Here is a 22865-nt window from a genome sequence, read left to right on the forward strand (position 1 = left end):
TGGGGCGCTGGGGGACACGTGGGGCTGCCGGGGCAAGGGGGGAATGTGGGGGGGCAGAGCAATGCAGTGAGGGTCTGGAGTCGAGGAAGCAGCGGAGCGAGGCTCAGGTGGGAGGAAGGAGCAGAGCAGCGCGTGAGGAAGAGGCAGAGGAGGGGGGGCGACCAGCGAAGCTCTCCCAGGTGCCCCCCGCCGAGGGGAACCAGCTCTGCAATCACAGCACCAGCTGCCAGCGCTCCTGCGTCTAGTCCTGGGACTGGCGCTGCCTCGAGCTCTGAGGCCCATCCTCTTAGCACGCCATGGGGATCACGCCCTGATCTCCTGTACCAGGCCCTGGGCCGGGGCGGGGCGAGGCCAGAGGAAAGGCTGGCCCCATTACTGGCTGTCACCTTCTGCTGGTGTGTGGCAAAATCACTTCTCCGCCCAGCTCCTGAGACTGAGCAACCCCTTCCTGGCACCGCGTTGTGCCGACACAGCTGTGGGGGGAGAAGCTCACCCCGCCCAGAGGCTGGGGGATGGCACTTCATTTAGCAGGCGTCACAAGTCCCAAAGCGTGAGCAATGCAGCGCCCAGGGCACTCGGGCCCTGCCTGATCTGCGCCCCTCACCAGATGGCTTCGGTGATGAAATCCCAGCAGGGAGCTGCCCTGGACAAGGCAGTCGGGGCAGCCGAGCCTAGTTACGCTCACAGCCGCCGTGGGAGCGTCTGCAGCCGAGCAGCCAGGGGAAGGAGCTCTGGGCAGGGACGGTGCATGTGGCGGCGTCTGGCACGCAGGGATGTGCAGAGCGTGAGGACGTAGGCAGCCTGTGGCCAGAGACAGGCTGGCTGGTTCTGGTGGTAAATCGACTGCACTTACCAGAGCAGGTCTGGGATTCGAACTCCCTGCGCAGCCCAGCTTGGCCCACACTCTCACTGGGCCCAGCGCTGCAACAGCAGCACCTGGGGGGGAAACAAAGGAGGAAAGCAGGTGCCAGGCAATGCACCGAGTACCCAGCTCAGGCCTGGGAATGACTGGCTCCTCACTAGGCTCCCCGTCAATTCCCCAAGACGCCTGGGGCTCCCCCAGATGCAGACAGAGGTGAGGCAAGTGAGGAGAGGGGCAGTAAAGACACTGACAGAGTTTGAAAGGTTCCAGGGATTAATCACAATCTACTGCTGGGAACTTCAGTTCTGTGATCCCAAGCCAGGCGAGCTGCTGTTGCAGGCAGACACTCTCGCAGACCGGCCAGGCAGCTGCCTTGGGTTGCATTGGCTGCGGTAGTTTCAAAGGTGTAAATGCTCAGGAGCCGGATGTACAAGCAGACTGGGCTGGAGCCTGCCAAGGGCTCATTCCAATCTGTACGCGCCTGCAGCCTCCGGCAGAACACGCTTCCAGCGGCAGAGCGCGCCCTCCCTGGTGGAGAAGCAACAGTGCAGGGGCAGACTCCTGCTCGCCTTGGGTGGGGAGCTCCCAGGCTGCGTGGGGCGCTGACAGCCCTGTAGACTGGGCCTCGCTAACCCCCTGACAAAGCCAGCCGAGGAACGTTGTTATTCTTTTATTTATAAACAACTCAACAGAAAGTAAGTGCCGAGGAGCACGCGGGCTGCACTGCATTGGGACCTGCCTGCGAGAGGCACGTCTGCAGCTGGACAGCAGCAAAGGAAATGTGAAAGCCAAGGAGGAGGTTAAGGTGCTGCCGCTGGCCATGGGACGAGCGACAAGGCCGAGCCCCTCACCCAGTTCGTCGTGCTGTGCTGGGGACAGCCGCTAGGATTGAGCAGAGACCTTGTTTTACAAACAGCCTTTTATTACGTTTGGGTTTTCTTTCCAATTTCCCCTTAGGGGTAAAGCAGAGCCACATAAGAGCTCCCGTGGCCCTCTGACCCAGGGAGCCCCTGGCTGGGAGAGGACAGACGGCAAGAGGGAAAGGCAGGAGGGGGAAGAAGTGCTTGTGATGGACATTTCCCTACATCCTGTCCATTTGGGCAATGTTCTCAGCGTATGGGTAGCAGGCCAGTGCTCAAGCCCCACCATGCCCTCGAGCTGACTCATGCGCACACCGAGAGGCATGGCAGCTTTTCCCTCTGCTTGTCACACACCAGGCAGTGAGACTGTGCGGGGCATTACCCAGCCCTTGTTTTCCATTGCAGGGCTCTACCAGCTAGGATGAAGAGCCTGCTCCCATCGGAGTTCATGAAAAAGTTCTGTTGGCTCCCTAGGGAGCAGGTTCCTGCCCCATGGCAGGTGTGGGGCACCTGGCTAGGTTCTTCTCCACCTCATTTCTCTACAGCTGCAGCAACTCAGACATGGGACAGTGGGTCACTGCTCAAGTGCCATCACAAATAAATACATTAAACAGCTTGAAACAAGCTGTGCCGACCGGGAGCTGGGACAGGCCCAGGAAGGGCAGCGAGAGGGACGGCCTTCCCAGAAGTTGTGATCCTGCTGTCACACAGCCAGCCCCGGTCACACACCCCTGGAACCTGCTGATGGTTGACAGAAAGAAATGGAGAGGTAAGGCCATTCTAACAGTACCATCTGGACAGACGAACCTTTACATTGCTGGGTAAAGAGCTCTGAGGGTTGCGATTTCATAACAGATACAAAAACATTTCATTGTTGTTTCCTAAACAGATGACCCCTTAAAAAGAGAGAAGAATTCAACAGGGCGCCCAGCCCTCCTAGCCCACAGCCCACGCTAACAGTCCGTTCTGGGCTCTCAATGGTGTCTGCCCCAGCTGAGCTTCCCACCTTGTCAGAAATAAATACAAAGGAATTGCCACCTCGGCATCGCCAGCATGAGGAAGTTCACCAGCTACGGGCCTCCCGGGGCAGGAGGACCCAGCCAAGGAGGAAAGGCTGCTCTGTCAAGACAGCAGGACTAGCAGGCTTGTGTGACCATGCTCTGGGCTGCAGTCCCCCGCACACAGCCCTTCACGGAGGGCTGGGAACAGGGTGCACAGTCTTTTAAGCTTGCCATAGTGTTACTCGGAGTGGATTTGCAACTCCAGGAGTTGGGTTCTCATAGCCTGTCCTGCCCCAGCCTGGCATGGAAAATGCCAGCATCGTAGGATCTGCAGCAGAGCTGTCCATCTGATACAGAGTGAGGAAACAAGGCGAGGCCAGACCAGACAGCCAGGAGAGACAAGGGAACCGGGGCAGAGGAAAGACGTGAGAGTCGCACTCCTGCAGGGGAACAAAGGGGAAAGGATCCAGCACCACAGAAGCCCAGGGCGCTGAAGAACTCCGCGAAACACAGGGTGTCTTCGTCCCCTCGGGTGCAGAGGGACTGGGCTCTGCAGACGAGTGTCAGCGGAGGAGCAAGGAAAGGGTTCTTCTGTTTGCATCAGGACGTCCATGAGGCGAGCTCTGTTTGGTCCCCGGGGAGCCAACAAATGGTCTCCTTTCACATGCCTACTGTGCTCCTGACAGTGGAAGGAGGGGGGCTGGTGGATCCATGTAGTGATCTGCAGGCGTTTCTGGGCCGTGTCTGCCTGCGGTGGATGCATGCGTGCCAGTCTGCAGGGGGGCGCGACTGGGTGTGGCCAGGAGCCCGGCATTCCCACGGGCTGTCCCGCAAAGAGTCCTCTCAGAACTTGCCTTGCTTAAGTTTGTCAATGTGGTAGGTGAGCTTCAGCGCCGGCCCCAGCTTCAGCCCCATGTACTTCATCATCATGTCGCTCCGCAGCAGGAGCAAGGCTTTGCCGTCGATCTCCTGGCACCAGGGAGCAAGAGAAGGTCAGCGTTAGCAAGGCTTGCTCTGCCCTACAAACCCTGGCACCGCCTGGTGCCATCACTAGCCCAAAATTACTGCCCGGCTTAGCCAGGGCACCCCTGGAACTCGCTCTCCCAGGAGTACTGTGGGGGGCGGCACTAAAGGACGCTGGCACCGGGGCTGGGCAGGTTTTCCTTCCCTGCAATTCACTAGGTACTTGTAAACCCTGTGGGAACACCTGACTGACGCCAGCTCAACAAGGGCCTATGTCAGCCATTTCCAAGGCATTCCCTCCCTACCCACTGCTCTGCAGCTCCCACAGGCAGGAATCCTTCCCATCTGCCTGCCCTGGGCCCAACGAGAATGACCCAACATCCCGGGGGGGCAGGCAATTCCTACTGGGAGGCTGGCTCAGGTGGCACTGCCTGGTGGGGAGGGGCTGCAGTTCAGAAAGGAGAAAGACAGGGTCCAAAAGAGCAGGACATTCCTTGCAGTGACACCCTCCGTCTCCCCACCTCATCCTCGGCCCCACAAGGAAATCACAGCTGCTAAATCTTCCTCTGTCCACCGCCCCTCAGCTCTCTCCCACCCGAGCTGTGCCTCTATTTAACCGGGGTATTTGGAGGGGGTTGATCAAGGATACTCCAAGCATGCCATGGCTGGGGCTGTTAGACAACAGGGATGGTTTGTTGAGGCGCACTCCACTGGGGGTATTTGAGGGCTGTCAGGCATGCACTAGAGAGCTCTAAGCTGTGGTCTGTGGCCCATGGGAACTGTTAAAGACCTGGCTGCCCACATGATACTGACTCCCCCCCGCCCTTTGTTTCCAGCTGTTCCTAAAGCTACCAAGGTTCGTCACTGCAAAGAGCAGCCTCACGTCTCTGTGACACCAGCGAGAAACAAGGCTCTTGTAGCCACTACTGCGTAGGAGGAAGTCAGGAAAGAGAATGTGCCTCCTGCCACACCCAGACGGAACCCCCTTCCAAGTCACCCACTGCTGTGGTGCCACATGCAGGTGGGTGACTGCCAGGGGAAAGGGAAGGAACATGTTGGATGCCTGGGGCCTCTTCAGGTCTGGGCAGTGGCTGCTAATCCCCAAGACTTCCCTCTTGAGGAAGGGCAGGCCTGCTGGCAATGTGCAGTAGGGGTTAGCAGGGAAAGCCGAGATGCCCCCCCAATGAACTCTGAAAGTACAAAGGTGAATGTGATTGTGAAACTGATTAAACAGCTACTCTGAGGACTCCCTTAAGACAGCTGAACAGGGATGTTGGCTTGTGTCAACACCAAATTCCATCCCACAAGCACTTTGGGCTTGTGCTATTTTGAGGAGTAGAATGAACTACTTCATGGGCTTTGTCTGATAATGTTTTCATCTTCAGATTCCCCCTCTGTCCCTCACTCGGAGAGAAGTCTATCCAAAGACGGGATTTAAAATCCTGGTTCTTCTGAGGTGGTTCTGTCCAAGAGACAGGCCAGAGTCAGCCAGGGTGCAATGCTGCTGGAGTTCTTTACTTCCCGTGGTTATTAACTGCATTAACCTGCACTTTTGTAGTGCCTTTCACCCAAGCATTTCCACACACTTCACAAACATCACTCACTTTAGCCTCACTGCACCCCATGCACGGGAGCCAAAGGCTGTCCTCCCCGTTCAGCAGCGAGCAAACAGAGGCATGGACTGATCGGGTGACTTGCCTAAGGCCACACAGCGGATCTGTGGCACAGCCAGGAATTGAACTTGGCCTCCTGACTCCCAGTCCAGGGCCTTAACCCCACAATTGTTCTCCTCAATTTCTCCTTTGTTTCAGATTTATTTATTATCCCTCACCTCACCCCCTATCTAGCCCTTCCTGGGTAGCAGGCAAAGCTCTCCCAGTGGGAAGAGGAGCTGACAGGAATCACTGGCGTACAAAGGCACTACTTGCTTCCACGAGCCCTAAGGCTCAAAGCACTGCTGAGGGGCTGCCTGCACTGTAGCGCTGAGTCGTGTTACGGCAGGGTGAGCTAATACACCTGTAAACTCACCCCAGACACAAGCCTCAATGCCCCCCCTTTAATTTCAGGTTGTAGCCTAAGGGAACAAACATTCAACCCCCTCAGCAGCAGGTCTCTGCCTGGCAGGGGCAGGTTTCTGGAAAGGCTGAGCAAACGTCACTTCCTGGAGGTAGAGTCCGGCTACAGTCCACATTGGCAGCCGGTCCCACACCATGTATGTCAAACGTGCCTGAAGCTTGAAACTGGAGCTGGACAAAACCCTCCCTGAGCACAAGAGGGTGGGAACACCATGTTCGAAGTGACCGAAGAATCACTCCTGAGCACGCTCAGTGGGCATCTGCTAAAGTTAGCAACTTATTACTGGCCCCCACCTTGTGACATCATCACTCATCGTTCTCTGTGCCTGGCTAGGCCACACGCTCTGAAGGGACAGGAGGCTGTCAATGGGACAGTGTCCAGGGGGGAGATTTTAGATGTCTCGCTGAAACACACACAGAAAAAGCCTCTAACAACAAACCACTCAACCTAAACCCAACCAACAGCTACTGTGATTTGAGGGCTCTGAAACTTTCGGTCCAATCTGCACTAGCCTGCAAATAGTCACTTTATTTGGTCATGAAAACAACATTTCTCAGAACTGTAGACCCAGCGCCTGCGGCATTAACCCTTGGTAAAGCACCAGGTACTCTTCTCCCATTTCAGAGCCATCTGTACTGTCCATGATAAAAGTGTCTCCCACCAAGCACCAGCAGCCGCCCATGTGCCTCCTCAAAGGGACGAGATCACAACATTTAAAAAAGTCACCAGAAGTCAGGACATGCAACTTTCAACCTGCAGCTGCCCGCTGCGCTCAGGGAGCGTGAGGCCTGCCCCAGCCCCATTCCAGGAGAGCACTTAAGCATGTGAGTAGCGCCACTGACTTCCTGTGGGATGAGAGGCAGGCTTGGAATTCAGCATGTGCTTAAATGCTCTGCTGGAACACGGCCAGGCGCTCAGCACCTTCCAGGTTCAGGTGCAGGCAGCACGGTCTTGTCTTGTTTTTCTGCCTGCACCTGCATTACCATTTAGGATGTGAAATGACAGTAAAAAGTAGCAAAGTGCCTGCTGGAACCTTAATCATAGATTCATAGATTCTAGGACTGGAAGAGACCTCGAGAGGTCATCGAGTCCAGTCCCCTGCCCGCATGGCAGGACCAAATACTGTCTAGACCATCCCTGATAGACATTTATCTAACCTACTCTTAAATATCTCCAGAGATGGAGATTCCACAACCTCCCTAGGCAATTTATTCCAGTGTTTAACCACCCTGATAGTTAGGAACTTTTTCCTAATGTCCAACCTAGACCTCCCTTGCTGCAGTTTAAGCCCATTGCTTCTTGTTCTATCCTTATGGTTGGGGTTACCACCCTTGTTGTAATTTTAACCATATACCCATCTCAGTGAATTGCTGCAGGGTTTTACATTTCACAGAGCTACACAAAAACACACAAACCTGGAACCTTTCAATCCAACCTGGCCTGTGGGGGAGGGAGGGTCTTTTGACCAGCAATTTGCTGTCATTCAATGGGATTCACCATGAAGGAGACATTTCCCTGCAGCAGAGGTGCATTTCAAGGTTCCAGGAGTGACCATTATTTCAGTAAAGGCAGGAAATAATAAGTGGCACAGGCTTTTTCGGTGCTGAACACTCTGGGTCTGAGAGCTGGAACGCCTGCCCCTGTTCACAGCCTTGGAGAGCTTGCCAATGCTCTGCCCTATCTCTCGGGAGATACACATAGATGTTCAATCACTTGAGTTACCTTCAACCACACAGGAAGTGACGCCAGCTCTCACCAGGGCAAGGCTAGGTTAGATCTCTCCAAACACTAGTAAATGTACATTGGGGGTGACCCTGCATTGGCCAGAGAGCTGGACTTGAGCATCTAACTGGGCTTTTCTGCCTCCATCTCTAGGACTGTGAGAGTTAACGTCACTGGAGTACCCCGATTTACACCGGGAGGATCTGGCCCCCAGCTGGACATACACACAGATATATTTACGTGTTTTCGAAAGAGATCGGCATGGGGTCCCAGCTGTGGGTCAGCTTCTCGTACGAAATGCATTACGTCCTCCACTGTCCAGGAAGAGGGGTCTCGGCTGTTCAGCCGGGAGGAGTCTCTAGATCCTAGGTATCTATCAGAGCCTGAAGGGTGAGACAAAGAGAGAAACAGTTAGTTAGAGCATCAGCAGTCTGGCTGTGCAGTGCGGATAGTGCCGGGGTGCAAGGGTGGAGATCAGCGCAGTGCTGCAATGGACACGGGCTGGGAGCAGCACGGTGATAGCATGGACAGGGGTGAGATGAAGGCTGAGGGCAGCAGGGCGCTGGCACAGACGGGGGTGGGATGAAGGCTAAGGGCAGCATGGTGCTGGCGCAGACGGGGGTGGGATGAAGGCTAAGGGCAGCATGGTGCTGGCGCAGACGGGGGTGGGGAATTAGGGCTGAGGGCAGCAGGACACTGGCACAGACGGGGGTGGGATGAAGGCTAAGGATAGCACGGTGCTGGTGGGGACGGGGGTAGGGAATTAGTACTGAGGGCAGCAGGGTGCTGGTGCGGACGGGGTGGGATGAAGGCTGAGGGCAGGACGGCGCTGGCGCAGTCGGGGGTGTGGAATTAGGGCTGAGGGCAGCAGGGCGCTGGCGCAGATGGGGGTGGGATAAAGGCTGAGGGCAGCACAGCGCTGGCACGGACGGAGGTGGGATGAAGGCTGAGTGCAGCACAGCGCTGGCACGGACGGGGGTGGGCTGAAGGCTGAGGGCAGCACGGCGCTGGCACGGACGGGGGTGGAGAATTAGGGCTGAGGGCAGCACGGCACTGGCGCGGACAGGGGTGGGGAATTAGGGCTGAGGGCAGCACGGTGCTGGCGCGGACGGGGGTGCGGAATTAGGGCTGAGGGCAGCAGGGCGCTGGTGCGGACGGGGGTGGGGAATTAGGGCTGAGGGCAGCAGGGCGCTGGCACAGACGGGGGTGGGATGAAGGCTAAGGGCAGCACAGTGCTGGTGGGGACGGGGGTAGGGAATTAGTGCTGAGGGCAGCAGGGCGCTGGTGCGGACGGGGTGGGATGAAGGCTGAGGGCAGCACGGCGCTGGCGCAGTTGGGGGTGCGGAATTAGGGCTGAGGGCAGCAGGGCGCTGGCGTGGACGGGGGTGGGATGAAGGCTGAGGGCAGCACGACACTGGCGCGGATGGGGGTGGGATGAAGGCTAAGGGCAGCACAGCGCTGGCGCGGACAGGGGTGGGGAATTAGGGCTGACGGCAGCATGGCGCTGGCGTGGACGGGGGTGGGCTGAAGGCTAAGGGTAGCATGGTGCTGGCGCTGACGGGGGTGGGGAATTAGTGCTGAGGGCAGCAGGGCGCTGGTGCGGACGGGGGTGGGCTGAAGGCTAAGGGCAGCATGGTGCTGGCACTGACGGGGGTGGGGAATTAGGGCTGAGGGCAGCATGGTGCTGGCGTGGATGGGGGTGGGGAATTAGGGCTGACGGCAGCATGGCGCTGGCGTGGACGGGGGTGGGCTGAAGGCTAAGGGCAGCATGGTGCTGGCGCTGACGGGGGTGGGGAATTAGGGCTGAGGGCAGCAAGGCGCTGGTGCGGACGGGGGTGGGGAATTAGGGCTGAGGGCAGCATGGCGCTGGCGTGGATGGGGGTGGGGAATTAGGGCTGAGGGCAGCATGGTGCTGGCGATGACGGGGGTGGGGAATTAGGGCTGAGGGCAGCAAGGCGCTGGCACGGACGGGGGTGGGCTGAAGGCTAAGGGCAGCATGGTGCTGGCGCTGACGGGGGTGGGGAATTAGGGCTGAGGGCAGCATGGTGCTGGCGCTGACTGGGGTGGGGAATTAGGGCTGGGGGCAGCATGGTGCTGGCGCTGACGGGGGTGGGGAATTAGGGCTGAGGGCAGCATGGTGCTGGCGATGACGGGGGTGGGGAATTAGGGCTGAGGGCAGCAAGGCGCTGGCACGGACGGGGGTGGGCTGAAGGCTAAGGGCAGCATGGTGCTGGCGCTGACGGGGGTGGGGAATTAGGGCTGAGGGCAGCATGGTGCTGGCGCTGACTGGGGTGGGGAATTAGGGCTGGGGGCAGCATGGTGCTGGCGCTGACGGGGGTGGGGAATTAGGGCTGAGGGCAGCAAGGCGCTGGTGCGGACGGGGGTGGGGAATTAGGGCTGACAGCAGCATGGCGCTGGCGCTGACGGGGGTGGGCTGAAGGCTAAGGGCAGCACGGTGCTGGCGCTGACGGGGGTGGGGAATTAGGGCTGACGGCAGCATGGCACTGGCACGGACGGGGGTGGGGAATTAGGGCTGAGGGCAGCAGGGCGCTGGCGCTGACGGGGGTGGGGAATTAGGGCTGAGGGCAGCATGGCGCTGGCGCGGACGGGGGTGGGGAATTAGGGCTGAGGGCAGCAGGGCGCTGGCGCTGATGGGGGTGGGGAATTAGGGCTGAGGGCAGCATGGCGCTGGCACGGACGGGGGTGGGGAATTAGGGCTGAGGGCAGCATGGCGCTGGCGTGGACGGGGGTGGGATGAAGGCTAAGGGCAGCATGGTGCTGGCGCTGACGGGGGTGGGGAATTAGGGCTGAGGGCAGCAGGGCGCTGGCGCGGACGGAGGTGGGGAATTAGGGCTGAGGGCAGCAGGGCGCTGGCGCGGACGGGGGTGGGGAATTAGGGCTGAGGGCAGCAGGGCGCTGGCGCGGACGGGGGTGGGGAATTAGGGCTGAGGGCAGCACGGCGCTGGCGCGGACGGGGGTGGGGAATTAGGGCTGAGGGCAGCAGGGCGCTGGCGCGGACGGGGGTGGGGAATTAGGGCTGAGGGCAGCAGGGCGCTGGCGCCGACGGGGGTGGGGAATTAGGGCTGAGGGCGGCACGGCGCTGGCACGGATGGGGGTGGGGAATTAGGGCTGAGGGCGGCAGGGCGCTGGCGCGGACGGGGGTGGGGAATTAGGGCTGAGGGCGGCAGGGCGCTGGCGCGGACGGGGGTGGGGAATTAGTGCTGAGGGCGGCAGGGCGCTGGCGCGGACGGGGGTGGGGAATTAGGGCTGAGGGCAGCACGGCGCTGGCGCGGACGGGGGTGGGGAATTAGGGCTGAGGGCAGCACGGCGCTGGCGTGGACGGGGGTGGGATGAAGGCTGAGGGCAGCATGGTGCTGGCGCTGACGGGGGTGGGGAATTAGGGCTGAGGGCAGCACGGCGCTGGCGTGGACGGGGGTGGGGAATTAGGGCTGAGGGCAGCAGGGCGCTGGCGCGGACGGAGGTGGGGAATTAGGGCTGAGGGCAGCAGGGCGCTGGCGCGGACGGGGGTGGGGAATTAGGGCTGAGGGCAGCAGGGCGCTGGCGCGGACGGGGGTGGGGAATTAGGGCTGAGGGCAGCAGGGCGCTGGCGCGGACGGGGGTGGGGAATTAGGGCTGAGGGCAGCACGGCGCTGGCGCGGACGGAGGTGGGGAATTAGGGCTGAGGGCAGCAAGGCGCTGGCGCGGACGGGGGTGGGGAATTAGGGCTGAGGGCAGCAGGGCGCTGGCGCGGACGGGGGTGGGGAATTAGGGCTGAGGGCAGCAGGGCGCTGGCGCGGAAGGGGGTGGGGAATTAGGGCTGAGGGCAGCAGGGCGCTGGCGCGGACGGGGGTGGGGAATTAGGGCTGAGGGCAGCAGGGCGCTGGCGCGGACGGGGGTGGGGAATTAGGGCTGAGGGCAGCAGGGCGCTGGCGCGGACGGGGGTGGGGAATTAGGGCTGAGGGCAGCAGGGCGCTGGCGCGGACGGGGGTGGGGAATTAGGGCTGAGGGCAGCACGGCGCTGGCGCGGACGGGGGTGGGGAATTAGGGCTGAGGGCAGCACGGCGCTGGCGCGGACGGGGGTGGGGAATTAGGGCTGAGGGCAGCACGGCGCTGGCGCGGACGGGGGTGGGGAATTAGGGCTGAGGGCAGCACGGCGCTGGCGCGGACGGGGGTGGGGAATTAGGGCTGAGGGCAGCACGGCGCTGGCGCGGACGGGGGTGGGGAATTAGGGCTGAGGGCAGCACGGCGCTGGCGCGGACGGGGGTGGGGAATTAGGGCTGAGGGCAGCACGGCGCTGGCGCGGACGGGGGTGGGGAATTAGGGCTGAGGGCAGCACGGCGCTGGCGCGGACGGGGGTGGGGAATTAGGGCTGAGGGCAGCAGGGCGCTGGCGCGGACCGGGGTGGGGAATTAGGGCTGAGGGCAGCAGGGCGCTGGCGCGGACAGGGGTGGGGAATTAGGGCTGAGGGCAGCAGGGCGCTGGCGCGGACGGGGGTGGGGAATTAGGGCTGAGGGCAGCACGGCGCTGGCGCGGACGGGGGTGGGGAATTAGGGCTGAGGGCAGCACGGCGCTGGCGCGGACGGGGGTGGGGAATTAGGGCTGAGGGCAGCAGGGCGCTGGCGCGGACGGGGGTGGGGAATTAGGGCTGAGGGCAGCAGGGCGCTGGCACGGACGGGGGTGGGGAATTAGGGCTGAGGGCAGCAGGGCGCTGGCACGGACGGAGGTGGGGAATTAGGGCTGAGGGCAGCAGGGCGCTGGCACGGACGGGGGTGGGGAATTAGGGCTGAGGGCAGCAGGGCGCTGGCACGGACGGGGGTGGGGAATTAGGGCTGAGGGCAGCAGGGCGCTGGCACGGACGGAGGTGGGGAATTAGGGCTGAGGGCAGCACGGCGCTGGCGCGGACGGGGGTGGGGAATTAGGGCTGAGGGCAGCACGGCGCTGGCGCGGACGGGGGTGGGGAATTAGGGCTGAGGGCAGCAGGGCGCTGGCGCGGACGGAGGTGGGGAATTAGGGCTGAGGGCAGCAGGGCGCTGGCGCGGACGGGGGTGGGGAATTAGGGCTGAGGGCAGCAGGGCGCTGGCACGGACGGGGGTGGGGAATTAGGGCTGAGGGCAGCAGGGCGCTGGCACGGACGGAGGTGGGGAATTAGGGCTGAGGGCAGCATGGCGCTGGCACGGACGGGGGTGGGGAATTCGGGCTGAGGGCAGCATGTCGCTGGCACGGACGGGGGTGGGGAATTAGGGCTGAGGGCAGCATGGCGCTGGCACGGACGGGGGTGGGGAATTAGGGCTGAGGGCAGCATGGTGCTGGCGCTGACGGGGGTGGGCTGAAGGCTAAGGGCAGCATGGTGCTGGCGCTGACGGGGGTGGGGAATTAGGGCTGAGAGCAGCAGGGCGCTGGCACGGACGGAGGTGGGGAATTAGGGCTGAGGGCAGCATGGCGCTGGCACGGACGGGGGTGGGGAATTCGGGCTGAGGGCAGCATGGCGCTGGCACGGACGGGGGTGGGGAATTAGGGCTGAGGGCAGCATGGCGCTGGCACGGACGGGGGTGGGGAATTAGGGCTGAGGGCAGCATGGTGCTGGCGCTGACGGGGGTGGGGAATTAGGGCTGAGGGCAGCAAGGCGCTGGCACGGACGGGGGTGGGCTGAAGGCTAAGGGCAGCATGGTGCTGGCGCTGACGGGGGTGGGGAATTAGGGCTGGGGGCAGCATGGTGCTGGCGCTGACGGGGGTGGGGAATTAGGGCTGAGGGCAGCAAGGCGCTGGTGCGGACGGGGGTGGGGAATTAGGGCTGACGGCAGCATGGCGCTGGCGCTGACGGGGGTGGGCTGAAGGCTAAGGGCAGCACGGTGCTGGCGCTGACGGGGGTGGGGAATTAGGGCTGACGGCAGCATGGCACTGGCACGGACGGGGGTGGGGAATTAGGGCTGAGGGCAGCAGGGCGCTGGCGCTGACGGGGGTGGGGAATTAGGGCTGAGGGCAGCAGGGCGTTGGCGCTGACGGGGGTGGGGAATTAGGGCTGAGGGCAGCATGGCGCTGACACGGACGGGGGTGGGGAATTAGGGCTGAGGGCAGCATGGCGCTGGCACGGACGGGGGTGGGGAATTAGGGCTGAGGGCAGCATGGCGCTGGCATGGACGGGGGTGGGATGAAGGCTAAGGGCAGCATGGTGCTGGCGCTGACGGGGGTGGGGAATTAGGGCTGAGGGCAGCATGGCGCTGGCATGGACGGGGGTGGGATGAAGGCTAAGGGCAGCATGGTGCTGGCGCTGACGGGGGTGGGGAATTAGGGCTGAGGGCAGCACGGCGTTGGCATGGATGGGGGTGGGGAATTAGGGCTGAGGGCAGCACGGCGCTGGCGCGGACGGGGGCGGGGAATTAGGGCTGAGGGCAGCATGGTGCTGGCACGGACGGGGGTGGGGAATTAGGGCTGAGGGCAGCAGGGCGCTGGCACGGACGGGGGTGGGGAATTAGGGCTGAGGGCAGCAGGGCGCTGGCACGGACGGGGGTGGGGAATTAGGGCTGAGGGCAGCAGGGCGCTGGCGCGGACGGGGGTGGGGAATTAGGGCTGAGGGCAGCAGGGCGCTGGCGCGGACGGGGGTGGGATGAAGGCTGAGGGCAGCACGGCGCTGGCGCGGACAGGGGTGGGGAATTAGGGCTGAGGGCAGCACGGCGCTGGCGCGGACGGGGGTGGGGAATTAGGGCTGAGGGCAGCACGGCGCTGGCGCGGACGGGGGTGGGGAATTAGGGCTGAGGGCAGCACGGCGCTGGCGCGGACGGGGGTGGGGAATTAGGGCTGAGGGCAGCACGGCGCTGGCGCGGACGGGGGTGGGGAATTAGGGCTGAGGGCAGCATGGCGCTGGCGCGGACGGGGGTGGGGAATTAGGGCTGAGGGCAGCATGGCGCTGGCGCGGACGGGGGTGGGGAATTAGGGCTGAGGGCAGCACGGTGCTGGCGCGGATGGAGGTGGGGAATTAGGGCTGAGGGCAGCATGGCGCTGGCGTGGACGGGGGTGGGATGAAGGCTAAGGGCAGCAAGGCGCTGGCGCGGACGGGGGTGGTAATTAATGTTGTGATTTACCTCCCTCCCCTGGTTTCTCTCTTACCCTTTCTGAAACGATGCCAGACACCATGTTAAGAACGCACCCTGCCAAGGCCTGAGCTATCCCTTTTTTCTTGCAGGCTCAACATAGCACCCTCCAGTTCTCCCTAGAGCTGCAGGCTCCCCTCCTCCAACCCCTCAAGGTGCCTGTGCCCATATCTCCGCCTGCCTGTCTTGCCCGATTCTTCTGCCCTCCCCTCACGGCCCCAACAGTCCCTGCTCAGCATGGCGTTCCTTGCGCCCAGCTGCATTTCCAACTACTACCCCATCTCCCTTCTTTTGTTTCTCTTCCCAATTCATTCAGTGCATCATTCACAGCCGCTGTCTGCAGGTCCATTCTGGAATCTGGCTTCTGTCCTCTACTGGAACTGTTCTCGCCAAGGGCTCCGACAGCCTCCCCTAGGCCTGGCTCCATCCTCATCCTACTTGCCTGCTCTGCTGCTCGTCACACTGCTGAGCACTTCCTCTTTGCTGACATGTCATCAGAGACACCTTCAGCCAGCCGGTGAGGTCTCCCTCCTTGCCTACCGTTCTGACCCCCAGCCTGAACACCTAGACTGCCTCCCTTCTAGACTGGATCAGCTTCAGAGCTCGTGCAATCACTTTCAGGGGCTCACAAAACTCGGCCCCTGCTTACTTATCCACTCGTTTCTTATCAAGTCAAAGCCCCTGGAAACTGGTGGGATGGGGTGGAAAGAGCTGAATTACAGAGGGAGAATGGCAAATGTATCCCATTTGTTAAACAAAAGCAGAACAAGGCCAAGTATCAGAGGGGGAGCCGTGTTAGTCTGGATCTGTAAAAAGCGACAAAGAGTCCTGTGGCACCTAACAGACGTTAGTCTATAAATTGCCACAGGACTCTTTGTCGCTTAGAACAAGGACAGTGAATATTAGCCTGATCACTCTAATCCTATGTTACACCCGCTTCCCGCACCCAGCATCTTCCTTCGTCCTTTGAGCTCTTTGGGGCAGGGACTATCTTTCTGGGTGTTTGGGCAGCTCCTACCACAGTGATCTCCAAACTTTATACCTTGTGCCCCCCTTTACCCTGCCCACATCCCCTCCACCCCCCAAGCTGGGGCTGCAGCTCTGGGGGGCGGGGGGGAGGACAAAGATGGGGTAAGGGAGTCAAGACTGGGGCCACAGCTGGGGGTGGGGCCGGGGCTGGCAGCCGAGACACCGGCAGCCTGGACCAGGAGCAGAGGTGGGGGGCACTCCCTCCCTGCTGCCCGTGGGGGCTGGCCTGGGCCCAGCCATGTCCCCCTGAAAGTTTCTCTGAACCCCCCGGGGGGTGCACACACCATAGTTTGGGGACCTCTGTCCTACCACATAGTGGTGCTGCTGCAAGCTAACCACCACCAGCCTTCGCAGGGAGCACTCAGCTCCTTCTTGGTCTCTTCCTGAAGGTAAAGAGTTCTGCACAGCTCCCCAAGATCCCTGGTGCTGTTTCTGAGCTATGGGCGAATGAAGGGAATAGCTTTTCTCTAAAGAGCTGAACAGAGCGGTGGCAAAAAGAGAAGAGGCCTGGCCCTGTTGCTCACTGACTGCACTTGCTAGGTCGGAAAACTTTGGTTTGGTTTTACAGAATAACTAGTGTTTGAAAGTGGTTCCCTGGGCAAGTAAAGCAGATTTTTCACCCCACTAGGAGGTGGGCACTGAGAGAGACCATGTGCAGCTGTCCGCCATGGGGAGGACTGGCAAAGCATCAGCCGTTGGACCCTGCCTCATTGCTGCCTCTTACTATGCCCTGCTCCAGCTCTTCAGCCTCCTTGGTTCTCCCACTACACTGAGGGGTTTATTTAGAACGTGCAGACGTCATTTTTGCCAAATTTAAACTGACTTCGTGTTTTCAATTAAATGGAGAGAAAAGTTCCAGTTTTGAGGGACAAGAAGGGAGTGGCACAGCTGGCAGGGGGAGGAGTTTGTGCATTGTAAAGGACTGTCCGCACATTTCTAAGGGAAATTACCTGCCCAGGTTTGGCAATGCAACACCTACAGACATTAGTGAACCTTCAAATACCTATGAAGCCCACGGTTTGTCAAGCTGGCCGTTGCCAATCGGCACCCATTAGAGAACTGGGGTCTTTTCATTTATTAAAAATACTCAAAGAAATACAAAAAATATGTTAAAGCAACGAAAGCTTCCAAGAGTAAGAACTCAAGGATCAGGAAATGCCAAGTAAACGGTAAATGCAATACTGTAGCTCTGTCCTCTTGAGCATGTGCATTACGATGCAGCTGTTAAATATGATCACTGCTTATCTTAATGGCACATATGCAGCTAATTAAAAAATGTGTCCCTATAAGTAAAGCCTGCGTTATAACATACACACAGGCAGACTGACGGCTGAATGTCAGCTCTCATTTCCTGTCTCAAGAACGCTGAATTGTGCAACCTTAACATGCCACTAACAGAGTCTGTTTGCACATGCTGCAGCCCCTCCGTGCGCTCTGCTCCCTTCAAGTGCTTCATCTGCCATGCCTGTCTTGTGAGGAGCTGCCATCCACAGAGACTGCAACAACTCGACTCTTGAGTGCCAGTGTTAGTTGTGCACAATACCATGGAGAAGGGGACCCAACTCCTAAGTGTGCTGTATTGTTGCTGGTTTTAACGCTCACAGCCTTGGTGCTGTCGTGCACACAATCACACATTTCATTACAAACAGATGGATTTGGCACAAGTGCGGATTTACTGCATTTAGCAGCTTCACTGCACCTGTCCTACACACCTGTTATTTTATATATATCACAATATAACTGATGTGTCACTAGTGATCGGCAAGCACCCACACAACTAGGTTCACCTCATCCGTTCATCAGCTGGCCGACATGCATCCCATCTGCCCACACATCCACCCCGCATGTCCTCATTCATAACTCAGCTAGTCAGTTCTCCTCACTCCTCATTGGACTGCTTCCAATCTCAAATCCCCATCCATTCAGCAATCGATTCATCATCTGAACTGCTTCAACTTACACATCCCAACCTATTCATCAACACCTAGCTCGTCATTTCTACCCATTCAGCCACTGACCTCCACATCCCTATTCAGCCACCAAGCCGTTCACTGACTGTCCACCCACAACTCCACCCACCAACGTACCATCCATCTCTAGAACATATGTCTAACAAACTGCCTGTTTAACTGACAATGGAGAGGCCAGTCTCGGGTACTTGCTGGCATTAGAAAGATGTAACAGGAGCTAGCAAAGCTCCATATTGCCAAACGAGGAGCCTTGGCAGGATGACTTACCCCCAGAGCTAAGCCTACGCAAAGCAGAAGCATTGCCTTGAGTGAGGCTAGAGGGCTGGTGCAGATGCCTGTATCCCTGCAAGCGGTAGTCTCTGCAGTTCCTGCTGGGACTGGATGAGTTGACAGAGTTCAAGGCAGAGTCCATTGGGTCCAGGCGAGGTTCCAGGGGCCCTGGGAGGCCGTCTCCCAGAACAAAGGTTTCACCTGTAAGGCACCAAGCTGCAGTCAGAACCAATAAGGGGTATGCAGTACACAGTTACAATTTTATACAGCACACACAAGCATGAGTAACAGCAGCATTCCCTGTACGGTGTGCTGGAGAAATCAGTCAGAAAGGGGTCATTTACTAAGTGCTGCAACGTGGTGTTTGTCTAGCAAGTTTCAGTCCTGCTGCTCTTGGGCGCCATTTAGCTGCATTTATGGTTCATACCAAGATATGTGCACTACCTGTTCCTTTTGTAGCATCAACACCAGTCCCATCCTGCACTCGCACATCCTCCTGCTGCTTCCACGAGCTCCTTCCTTTGTCTGCCAGTGGCAGCCAAGGGTGGAAAGTCGCCTGTTCTGAATAGGATTTGGAAGTGTTCCCCAAATCCACGCAGAGGGGAATTCCTTCTCTGGCTCACAATTCCACCAGTGAGAACAGGAGCTCTGGGACAATCTGGGTTAAAGGCATTTATTCTTTCCTGCTCTCCCCCTCACCTTGCTATCATCCACTAATGTGAACCCTCCCTCCCCAACTGAGCACCATCTCAGCCCCCTGTTGGGTGGGGGGAATTGGGCCAGGGAGTGAATTGACTCACCCCCTCCCCGCCGTTCTTCACATTCACACTGGTTCTACTGCTTGAGAGGAAGACCGAACTGGCAGTGGCTTGCAGAGCCCACATGGGACATAAGGCTCCAAAGCCTTGCCTGCTTTATTTATCCTTACTGCTGGCCCCAAGCCCTTGCTCTAAGAACAGCTCTCTGAGTGGAGGGAGGTGTTGGCTTGGGAGCCAGAGCCACAGGACTGGGTTGAGCCCATTCTGGGTCACTAACCCTCAAGGGACGGGCCCAGCTGACTGGCTTTGCTTGGGTTTTCCAGCTGTTGACATAGGCCTTTTCTGGACAAGGGCACAGGCTTTCCCCAGACACAGACAGCCCCAGGCTCTCTTCCTCAACCACCAGGGTTAGTTCTAATAATGACACGCGCCATTGTCACTGCCGCTGTCAGGCTGGCTCCAGCACTGAGATGCCATTAACCATCAGCCACTGTCCCTTTCAACCTGCCAGGAGGACTCTATTCATACACAGAACTGGGCTCCATAACGTGCCCAACAGGCTGTAGTTCTCCTCATTTAAAATAAACCTGCCAGGAGGACTCTATTCATACACAGAACTGGGCTCCATAACGTGCCCAACAGGCTGTAGTTCTCCTCATTTAAAATAAGACGTCCCAGAGGGTCTAGCAAATAGAGGTGGGGGAGGCCCTGCCATGCGGCTGGGGCCTCAGCAGGGATGGAACGTTACTGCAGCTAGTAACATGACTGCTGAGCTCGAGCGAGGCCTTTGCAGCTGTGATCAATGGATGCGCTCACACTACCCCTCCCTGGTGCCAGTGGGAGGGGGCGAGTAGCAGGGTGCTCTCGATGCAGGCCCACAGTATTGCAATTCACTTTCTCTCTAGCTCGACTTGAACCAGGATTTACTGACCTCCGGGTCACCTACTAGGGTCCCCTTTTCCCCAGGTGATGGGGGAAGGCTGGGAAACAAGATGGGGGGAGAAGGTGGGCTGTATGTTCTGGACGGTTATATGATGTTCGTAGGGATGATTTACAGCTTAAGCAAGTGCATCTAGTGCCCTGGGATACTCTCCTCTGCTGTGCATGTTACTATGCATGTCATGTGCAGGAACGGTCAGGATAGATTCTGTTAATGAATGCATAGCCACTACACAACAAAGTCAGCCCCGCCAGCCCAGAGCCCTAGGGACCATTCCAGACAATGCCTTGTGAAGGACCTGCTAAATCTAACTGCAAGAGAAGAAAGCGGTTAATGGACCAAGGTGCATTGCCTTTGTACTACAGGTTATGCTATGCAGCCATCACAAGACACCCTCCTATACCGGCCACAAGAGAAACTTTTCCCAGGGCCAGCAAAGAGACTCTTACAACAGTTCTGAGTTATTTGAGCTGCCACTCACCCCTGCCTCCCCCCCCAAAAACCCCCAAAACACTGGTATAGAGGAATCAAATGCATTTGTCCCAGCACAGAATTCAAGCTGCTCTTTGAAGAAGAAAATATTTGGATGGCAAATTCTCCAAGCATGGCAAAGCCTCCACCCTGATTGGAGGAGATGCTGAAGTGACACTGCGAGCACAGCATTCAGTCACAATTCCCAGCCTTCAAACCTGCCAACGCATGACAAACGTGATCCCCATGTAGGTAAAGTGGAACACCTGGACTGTGCTGCATCTTGCGCCAGACATGACAAATGCTAATGTCTTTTAATTGTAAACCTACTACGAAGGCTGTTTTCTCTCTGGGTGAATTAAATGAACCGTTTTTTAAAGAAAAAAGCTGGAAAAACCAATTTCCTGTGCAATGACCAAAGAGGAGCCATTTAACCAGTGACACTGCAGGCTTGGCTGAGGCCTTGTGGACACTACAAACCAAGCTAGGGCTGATGGCAGTTCAACTGCAAGCCTAGCCCCAAATCAAACTGCATTCAGCACCACTTAAGTGCTGAGGTTAGGGCCAAACTGCATTCAGCACTGGAAACCCTCGCCAGCAAGCATTCTCTTTGCAGCGCAGACAAGGGTTTCCCCTCTTGTAGCTGGAGAACCCACTGCTGGAAGGGCAGATTAGCTGCTAGTTATTTGTAGACTGTTACTCTCCTGACCGAACACCCTGATGCCTTACATCCTAATCGTTCCCGTCACTGGGACGTTTCTGGACACCACACTGCACGTCAGTCTGAGCGCAGAGGCTTTGGATGCAGTAATAGCCTTGAGCTGGTCTAGGGTTAAGTGAGTGAAAGGAAAGTGACTTTCATTTCTATTCCCTGGGAAACCTGTTGGCTGGAGGGAATCTTACAGACCAGTGAACGGTGTAAGAAAAGCTGAAAATGGCCTGCACAGATTCTCACTGTGATCCAAGACACGGATTTTATTCCTAATGTTTACTGAACACAGGGATTTAAACAGAGCAACTGATGCTCACACTCATTCCTGGCTAATGTAGTCTGCATCCTTACATCAAGGCCATTCGCACTGCACATCTGTTAGTCTAAAGGCTACAGGACGCTTAAAACATATTTACTCCATTACACAAAGACTGACAGAGAAGCTCAACAGTCCTGGATCTTTCAGCTCAAATCCTTAGGCAGAGAAAGCTTCCAACTACATCGGCCCTCTGGAAATATCTCCCGCGTGCACACTGGCTGATGGACCAAATGACAAAAAGGGCATTCATCCAGCTACGTTTGGTCATGTGGCCCAGCACATCCTCCCCAGCATTCATGTGACTGGCAGTTTAGAAGTCGAAAGAAACTCTCTGAGAGCCAAGAGGTTTGGGCAGGTGGGTTTACTTAGCTGGTTTCATGGATGCTGCTCTTTGAGGTAAATCCTGGTAGAGCTCCCATGCACTGACTGAGGGACCGATGGGATATTGGGGGGGGGAAATGGCTGGAAAAGGGAAGCAGGTTCCCTCTAGCACAGAGTCGACCTGTGGCACTCACTACAGCAGGTGGTCATGGAGTACAATACAGTGGATGTACTGATTAGGAATGCCTGGATAATTTTATGACCGTTAACAACATATAATAATAATAGAGACTAAAATAAGGGTAGTCAAGTCTCATGCTTCATGGCACAAGATGATCAAAGCAGGGGTCATAAAGGGTTGCTCCATGCAACTGGCTTGGGGTATTGGATTTTCTTCATCTTCCTATGATGCCTTAGGCACTGGCCCCTGCTGGAGTCTGAAAACCAGACTTGCTGGACCCAGGGTTAATTTGGCATTGTAAATCCAATCATGCTACACTGGTTAAGAGTAACTATAAACAGCCAGGTTTGGGAAGCGATGCTGTGCTCACCTTCCAAAGGGTGACGGTCATTCTTTGGTAACTTGGGGGAGAGAGGAGCGCTGTATGGAGGGGAATCTTGGGAGTATCGCTTTGTACCTCGGCCTGGTCCCTGCAGAGTGCCGTCTAATGAACTGCTCCTGTCTATAAAAGAGAACAAGCCCTACTTAGGAATGGAGACTTCCTGGGAAATTCAGTCCAGCCTGGATCATTTATGACTCATGTACAACCTCACATCAGCCTGGCAAACCTCTGGGAGCCATCTGGAGCTTGATGGCTTCAAATTTAATTTTCATTTTGCAACATTTTGAAAATCAGAGCTATTGGTGATGGCACACAACTATTAGGTGCGGTGCCATTCTATCTCCTTTAATTAATTTTATGCCGTTTCTCCTAGTTATACATCTCAATTCACCCCAAGCCATTCCTTCCCTCCACAGACTGCGCACTCTTTACATATATGCAGGCCTTAGACAATTAGGAAATTCTCTATCCCTTAGTCATTATTTGGCCCAGTTATACCCTGAGTTCTTCAAACCCATCCCTCCAGCTCCCTCATCAGCACTGTTGCGCTTCTCCAAATGCCTTTCCCTCCAACATGGCTCCAATTTTTGAATACTAAGGTCCATGCACAGTACGCAGCCTGCCAGGAACAGTCTCAGAGGGCCATCTAACAGGATGATCTGTGATGAGATGCCTCCAGATTTGTATCTGATTTTTTGCAACATTTAACATGGCAAGCTCAGATCCACTTTACTGCCCACAATGACCTCTTGGTTTCCTGAAAAGCTGCTGCTTCCCAAGTGTTTCCAGCCTGCACGCACTTGTGATTTGGGTTGTATTTCCCCCCAGGATGTATGTACACTGGAGATTCCTAGTTCCCAGCCACTAGCCAACAGTAGCTGGTTTCCAGTGTGAACCCTGGGCTGCCTTCACTTTTGCTAAGCTAGTCACTCACCCATTT

At 57.7% G+C, this 22865-nt stretch overlaps 1 protein-coding gene across 4 annotated transcripts in view; it reads right to left on the reverse strand.

Moving 5' to 3' along the window:
* Positions 1-1519: 1519 nt before the first annotated feature.
* Positions 1520-22865, reverse strand: part of SCMH1 (Scm polycomb group protein homolog 1) — a 111128-nt gene continuing 89782 nt past the window's right edge. For 3 of the 4 annotated variants that reach the window (XM_054011905.1, XM_054011903.1, XM_054011904.1), the window contains 4 exons: positions 21914-22045; positions 17839-18042; positions 7725-7867; positions 1520-3692 (listed from right to left, as the gene is read on the reverse strand). In XM_054011905.1, the coding sequence (XP_053867880.1) occupies positions 3567-3692; positions 7725-7867; positions 17839-18042; positions 21914-22045 (605 nt within the window). In that variant the 3' untranslated portion in view covers positions 1520-3566. The remainder of the gene's footprint in view (positions 3693-7724; positions 7868-17838; positions 18043-21913; positions 22046-22865) is intronic. The other variant, XM_054011906.1, reaches the window with a different exon arrangement.

This window comes from Malaclemys terrapin, chromosome 22 (assembly GCF_027887155.1).
Source record: "Malaclemys terrapin pileata isolate rMalTer1 chromosome 22, rMalTer1.hap1, whole genome shotgun sequence".
In the NCBI taxonomy this organism is placed as follows: Eukaryota; Metazoa; Chordata; order Testudines; family Emydidae; genus Malaclemys; species Malaclemys terrapin.